This window comes from Mandrillus leucophaeus, unplaced genomic scaffold (assembly GCF_000951045.1).
Source record: "Mandrillus leucophaeus isolate KB7577 unplaced genomic scaffold, Mleu.le_1.0 Scaffold798, whole genome shotgun sequence".
NCBI classification, from domain to species: Eukaryota; Metazoa; Chordata; class Mammalia; order Primates; family Cercopithecidae; genus Mandrillus; species Mandrillus leucophaeus.
In genome coordinates, this window is record NW_012108674.1 from 1551878 (window position 1) to 1559906 (window position 8029).

The following is an 8029-nucleotide window of genomic DNA, read 5'->3' on the forward strand; positions in this document are numbered from 1 at the left end:
CAAATTTATCTTAATGGCAAAAAGCTGCAAGTAAGACAAATTTGCTTTATAATCTTATTACACTGTTACATGACTGTTAGAATTCATAATTCAAGCATGGATCTGCTGTTTTTCTCCATCACAAACCAAAATACTATGTTCATGGATGATTAAGATTGACTTATTGGCTTAATGTGATACAAATCCTGCCAGTATGACCCCCAAAGGTGTATTTCACACTCACAGTGGGTCTCCGAGGTAGTTACTAATGTATAAAAGTTCCAAGATCTCCCAGGGACAAAGATCTTTATCCTGAGAAGTACTTGTAACTGATATTCTAAATGTTCACTTACATGTGTGTTACATCACAAAAACCTCACAATAAGAGGTTTTTGCTTTTGTTTTTATTGTCACTTAGTTTTGACCAAAACATTCCTCCTTTTTGCATCCCTGTTGACTGAAAAATGACAGTCTTGTGGACCTGAAAGATCATTCTTCTGAAAGATGGGACCACATTCAATTAGGTATCCACATTGTGATCAGCTCTGTTTAGCATGAAACCAATGAAACCAATATCCAGGACTGGTGGCAAACAGCAATTATTTCCAGGAGATACTTGTTCATATCCGATCATTATAGCTCCAGATGTTCTGATGCTATTAAATGAATCCAGTTCATCATCTATGGGTCATGTACTGTGCATCACACAGTAAGGCTAGAATTAAGATGATGAAACTGTAGTTTCTCCTGAAAACTTATGCTCTAGTGAACTGTTTTGATGCAATGTGGCAAATGCTATAAAAAGAGATGTGGAGACAGTACCAAGGGAAAATGTAGATGAAGGGAGAAAGGAAAGTAGTAAAGGCCTCCCGGATGTTCATTTTGAAAAATAAAACATCACATCCCAATTAAAACAGAATACAACCAACCTAGGTACTTATGCAGTAATAAGGACCACGATAAGGATAGCAACCCACCATCAGAAGTCACACTGCATACTTCCCCACACTTCAGGATGGATCTGTCCTGACTCGGTGCCAGATTTTTATTCATCACTCTTGAAATCACAAACATACATCTAAGTAAGAGGATTTACTGCCTCTAATTCTTCAAAGAGGTAAACAGATGACTTTCATAAGAGCAGCAAACAGTGAAGACGCAACAAACAGAAATAGAATTCTGGAATCAAAAAGACTCCCCTCTCCCATGTGCTGTGGGAAATGACGCCCATGTTTTCCTTCTCCCATTGAAGGTCTGGGACCGTGCCCATGCGTAAAACAGGCAGTGGGTAGAAGGCACTACCCTTCTACTACTAACGGGCAAGCCTGCCTTCTGCTCCCCAGTCTCCACTTCCACAAATGCCTGAAAATCTGCCACTGAGGGATGAATTTGATTTTGAAAATCACCACTGGGAAAATTCTGTGGCGCCAACAGATATTTACACCTCAATGCAGATTTCAGGACAGCCCTTTTTCCTGAAGGGGAGCAACTGAAGACACCCCAAAACTTGTAGAAACCTCTGAGTAACACGCCAGTTTTGATTAGTAGCTTAGTAATTGAACCCATTTAGGACATTTCTTAATCTTGGGCAAAGATCAAATCTTTGAAGAAATCATTGGGGAATGGTTCAATATCGTGCCCTTTATTTTAGACTGTGTTATCATCAATATCTGAACTATGAGCATCTTTGCAGCAAATCTTTAACCACTTTGTTAAAATGGTTACAGGTAAAATGTTACAGGTAAAATGCCCTGTAACTTCATCTTATTACTGATTTTTCTAAAACAAATTAAGCCCAGCATTATCAACTGAGAAATTATTTTCACACACCACTCTTCAAGCCACACATTAACAATTTTAATCTCCTACAACTTCATTGATTAAGTAGTAAGGCCACAGAATAATACTGCCTAGTAGAAATAGTTTTTAGTACTCTGGACCATTATAATTATTAGCAAATAAAAATACATCTGTGCAAGCTGTAAAGAGAAGCAGTTTAAGGAGGGACTGCTAAAGGATATCAACATGCAATGTAAAGGTCTATTATGCATCACACATCAATACCATGCAGTGGTCCTATTAATAGAGATACAATGTAATTTACTTAGTAATCAAAGTAATCGACTTAGAGTTTCTTGCTCAAATAGGTATTACTGCATTATTAGCAAATAACTGAATTTAGATAAATTATAAAAATAGACAGAAAATAAACAATTTCTCGCAAACCACTCTCTGCCCTTTGTTTTCCTCTATTATATGTTTTAAATGACATATTCAACATCTGCTACTGAATCTTTACTTTCCATCTTAGAATAAGAAGATGTCTATACAACTTGGCTAAAAGTGATTATTGCAGTTTAAAAGTTCATGCAAATTTTCAATTACAGTTTTGTGTAACATAAACCTTCTAAACTTTCATTATAAAACTAGGGATGATGAGAAAAAAATCTATAAATGTAGAGACATGATGATTAATGAGACCAAAGTTCAGGGAAAAAAAACTTAAGAATATTGCATATCCACATATATCTCAATATCGTACTTGCATTTTTAGGTAGACAAATCAGGTAGAATGTTTCTTTTAATTAAGAGCAGCAGTAAACATTAGACTTGAAGAGAAAAACACACATTCAAATTAAAGGTTTCTTATGTATGTGGGCTTGGGGACATCCTTGAACCTCTTTGTGCCTTGATCTTCTCACATGTAAAATTAACAATGATTCTACACAATGTAGTAGGCTGCAATGAGTACTGAATAAACCATCTACACAAAGCAGCTTCTCAGCAGACACTAAATATATCTATGGTGAGTGTTGAATGCTGAGCTTGTACACCTCTACAGTCCCCAACAGGTCCAACAGATTTTCAGGTGTGCTTTTCATACTGAACTTCTCCCTTTCCATACACATGGTTGGTTTGAGACCACTTCTCTGATTCACTGGCATGATAAAGAGCTTAATCCTTACCCTTCCAGAAGAAAGTTCTCCCCTTTTTATCCTGATGCCAGCTGGTAATTATGTATATGCTCATAACTGAGTACCACCAAATTAGCAAATAACTGAATTTAGGTAAACTTGCACTGACAAACATTGCTGAATATCATGCGTAGATTCAGGGCCACTGTCTTGTCATCCTAGGGACCTTCCCAATGACAATTCAGAAATTCCCCCAAAGCTCAGCAACATTCAGGAAGTAGCCATGCAGACCCAGCGTCTGTGCAAATTAATAACAGCTTTAGGTACCAGCATGTCTTTATGCAAATAATTTAAAAAAACATTACCTCTTTCACACTGGGGTCCAGTAAATCCGTAAGTGCATGCACATCGATTCGGGGCCACACACCTTCCTCCATTGAGACAGCCACTTTCACAAACAGCTGTAAAATAAAGAGAGAGCTGAGCCGCTTCACCTGAAAATAAATGCTAATGAAGTGACACTTGTGGTCCCCTGGAAGGACAACAATAAAATATCTAAAGTCACGCTGGTGTTTATTCGTTTATTTTGAATGGTCACTGTACAGTTACAGATACTCAGATGTTCCTCGGTCACCTCTTAGGTAAAGCTGCCTGGAATAGATGAGTTTGTATCTATGTTAATGCTGACGGTCTCATTCCATGAAGCATCTGAGCAATGCTTTCAGTTCAACCTCGAAAACAGTGGTTTCTAAGAGATGTCACTGGACGGGAACTGCGTGTTAGCAAAGACTCTTTTGTTTATGATTCATGTTTAATTTCAACAGGGCTCCCACGAGGGGAGATAGTCCCTCTGATGTCACCCTTACAGAAATGTAGCATGTTCAACTGCACAATTAACTGCGAACAACAAAATACTAATCATGATCTTCAGTAATTTCAGTACCATCATGAAAATCCAATTGAGAGTTATAACAGAACCTGTGGAAACTATTGGTGCAGTAAGTCTAGAGATGCTTCAGGGCAGGATATTTTGCTTGTTAGAAAAGACACTAAAATAAGAATTGAAAGTTCACGTGCTGAACAACTCCTCTTTGTACAATTTCCTGTAACTCGTGCATGCATGGGCTCTTTCTACTCATCTTCATCGTGGGTGGCAGGCTCTTCTCTGCCAAATATGCCAGTCACAACCACTCTTCAAAGCCCAGCTGAAATCTCACTGCTCCATGAGTCTCCCCCAAAACCTCCATTCAAATTCCTTGCTCCTTAAATATTTTCTATACATTTTTCCATACCTTACCCCTGTAGCAGTCATGAAGTTGAGCCACTCATACTTCCCCTCAAGAGAATCTCCTTAAGGAGTTTAGCTGGCAGACCACTTCCAGCTGCTGTGCCTTCATATCTGCTGCAGCGTTCCTGTCAAGGGCATGCTCACAGCCAATGACTGAACACAGCATTAGGATGCTAAAGCCTGGCCGTTTCCACCCATCATGGAACTCTTCGATGGGCACTTTTTGCCCTGGCCTCTCCATCAGCCTGGCAAAGGCTTTTTTGGAGCTGCACCACAGGCTGAAGTTCCTTCTATGCAGTTGTCCTTCCTTCCCTCCCCCCTTGCACAGGATCAGACAGGCATCATGGTCTGAACACCATTCCCTCCTACTTCTGCTTCCTCTTTCCTTTATTCTTCACAAGCCTTTTCCCCAGTAAATCTCTTTTGTGTCTAATTCTGTCTTGATATTTTCTTGGCATAAGAGGACCCGAACTGACACAACCCTTTTTAACCAAAAATTATGGCAGGAGGCCATTGCTCATCATACCATCAGAGAGGTTTATGTAAGTCAATTGTCTTCTTTGCCTCTTGATTTATAGTCAGGGAGAATGAAGAGCTTCTAAACAGAAAACAAAGTTTGAGCTTGCCTAAGCCAACCCTCCCAGATTACAGATGAGGAAGCTGAAGTTTAGGAAAAATGCTCTAATTCTGCCAGTGTTAATTAAACACTTGTGTGTTGGGCACTGGGCTAAACTCCCTCAGGGAGCACCAAGCGGAGCAGGAGAGATGCCCAGCAGCCCCTCCTGATTCTCCGGGAATGCCACTGGATCCAGCCCCATCTCGCCATCTCCACAGCCACAGCCTTAGGGAGGACTTGTCTTCCTGCTCCTGTTTTGGCCTCCTCCAGCTGTGCGTCCACACTGTGATCTTTCTCACTGTAAACCTTCATAAGTGAAGGGTAATAAGGTTGGTATTTCACAGCAGTAAACATATGGGCTACGGAGTCACACTGTTTGGGTTCCAACCCCAACTCTGCCGATTACCACCTATATACCCTTAGAGGAACTACTGGGGACCCTGTGTTCCAGTTCCCTCATCTGCTAGAGGGTAACATTTATGGCCTCTAACACAAAGATTGTTGTCATATTAAATGAGTTAACACACATAGAGTTCTAAAATGTGCCTAGCACACAGTAAGCACAGAGTAACTCAAAAGATGTATGTTGTTGATGTTGTTGGTGTTGTTTATTGTTGGGGTCTCACTCCTCTTTCCTGGCCCTACTTTGGAAGAAAACATAGTATGTATAAAGGCATCAAAACCTGGCCCATGACATCCTATCTGACCTTACTTCCTTTCCCATCACTCTCCTCTGCATTTTAGCTCTAGCAACACCAAAGCACTTGCTATGTCCCACATCCCTTGCTGTGTCTTGTGGCGGTGCTTTGGTCATGCTCTACCATCTGCCCAAAAGGTCCACTCCCCATCACCTGACAGGTAAACACTTACCCATCCCTCAAGACTCAGCCCAAGGATCACTCACACTGGGGAGCCTGTCCTACCTCTCCTCTCTCCAGGTTGCGCTACACAAAACTCAACCAATATTCCTCTCCCACTGCAATGAGTGGATGGCGATATGGTTTGGCTGTGTCACCACCCAAATCTCATCTTGAATTCTCATGTGTTGTGGGAGGTGGGAAGTAACTGAATCATGGGGGCAGGTCTCTTTCCCACGCTGTTCCCATGACAGTAAGTTTCACAAGATCTGACGGTTATTATAACGGGGAGTTTTCCCACAGAAGCTCTTTTTTGCCTGCTGCCATCCATGTAAGACGTGACTTGTTGCTCCCTGCCTTCCACCATGATTATGAAGCCTCCCCAGCCATGGGGAACTGTAAGTCTAATAAACCTCTTTCTTTTGTAAATTGCCCAGTCTTGGGTATGTCTTTATCAGCAGCATGAAAACAGACTAACACAGATGGTCACTAGGGCATTCTCTACATTTTTGTTTATTTATAATAACATTATTAATCCTAAACAAATACATACACAAAAGCAAAAATCAGAAACACCCTGAATAAGGCTCACCATTAAGGATTCATTAAACAGTCAAACGTCCATGTAATGGAGTACTAGGCAACCATTAAAATGTATTTTAAAATGTGTAATAACATGAGTATACTTTGAATAAAATATTAAGTGAAAAAGTGGCATAAAATCTATACATACAGTAAGAATTAATGTACCAAATATGCATTACAAGTCTAGAAGATAGTATCTAGAATGATAGAATCATGAATAATTTTACTTTTTGTGTTTTTAAACTTTTCCAAATTTTCTGTAGGGTATATATGTTCATCTTAAAGTAATTTTAAAAAAGCTTTTTAAAAAGAATGTTCATCTTCTGCAAAGCACAGGGACTAGTAGAAAGTAGACACAGTAAGTGGTGTATACAAATGAACCTTCAAACTGAACACCATGTGATAAGTACTTCAGTAGCAGCATCTAGATTGGGAAATGAGAGGGATGCAGATACCACTAATCAAGAGAAAGGACATGTTTAGAGAGAATGACGAGGCTGAGTTTTAGAATATTTTATTTGAGATGCTTCCTGAAAATCCAAGTGCTGAAGTTCAGCAAGTAAGTGGAAGATATGCGTCTGGAATGAACAAGAATTCTGCTCCTTTGGTGGTGACTAGAAATCAAGGAGATCAGGCAAGCAGGGTGGTGAAGGTAAATGAGAGGAAAATGAATCAAACAACCTGTAACCAACCAAGGTTCCATTTGGAAATTTGGTGATAAGTGTTTTGAGTAAGTGATCTGTTCATCTATAAAGGTCACTGGACACTTGTAAAAATGCTGTGTCCCAGGTAATCAAAGAAATTCTATCAGCACTTATCTCTTTATTTTACTTGTCTACAAACAGGTTAAAACCTAGAATACTTATAACTACGGTGTACTTACGTTGTCCACAGTGAGTCCCTATGTATCCTTTCTGGCACAGACAGTGATCGTCACTGCAGCTACCTCCATTCATACAGCGAATATTGCAGTGTTGTACTTGAAAAAAAAGAAGAAGAATTCACTTTTGCAACTTAAATGCATAGATTGCAACAGCTCGCAGGAGTTGATTTGTAGTTATTTGAAGAGAAAATCGCATAGTTTATCAGGATTCATCTATTTTTACCCGATAATTACCTAATTGAGAATTCTAAACATATCATTATTTGTGTGAGTAAAATCACTTACCGGCTAGGCACGGTGGCTCATGCCTGTAATCACAACACTTTGGAAGGCCAAGGCGGGCCGATCACCTGTGGTCAGGAGTTTGAGACCAGCCTGGCCAACATGGTGAAACCCTATCCCTACTAAAAATACAAAAATTAGCCGGGGTAATGGTACATGCCTGTAATCCCAGCCACTCAAAAGGTTGAGGCAAGAGAACTGCTTGAACCTGCGAGGCAGAGATTGCAGTGAGCCGAGATTGCACCCCTGCATTCCAGCCTGAGTGACAGAGTGAGACTCCGTCTTGAAAAAAACAAAAAAAATCATTTACCATGCAATGCAATTGTTTCTTTGGCATTCACTTTAATAGTGCTAAATGACGTCCTTAATTTAACAGAACTTACAACTCAATGTCATTTCTGTAATTTATACCAACAAGAAAGTATTGCCTTGAGTAACCATATGAGAAAAGATTATGATGGCAATAATTTTCCCGTGAAAAGATTTAGAATCCCAGGTAGGTGGCGCAGGGGACAGTTAAGAGTAGCAAATTCCAGCATATAAACAGAACCAAAGACAAAAACCACATGATTATCTCAATAGATGCAGAAAAGGCCTTTGACAAAATTCAACAGCCCTTCATGC

At 39.9% G+C, this 8029-nt stretch overlaps 1 protein-coding gene across 1 annotated transcript in view; it reads right to left on the reverse strand.

Moving 5' to 3' along the window:
- FBN1 (fibrillin 1) overlaps positions 1–8029 on the reverse strand; it is a 238359-nt gene that overhangs the window by 183491 nt on the left and 46839 nt on the right. Inside the window, exons 5-6 of the mRNA XM_011967291.1 lie at positions 7124–7219; positions 3260–3355 (exon numbers count right to left, since the gene is read on the reverse strand). Coding sequence (XP_011822681.1) covers positions 3260–3355; positions 7124–7219 — 192 coding nt within the window. The remainder of the gene's footprint in view (positions 1–3259; positions 3356–7123; positions 7220–8029) is intronic.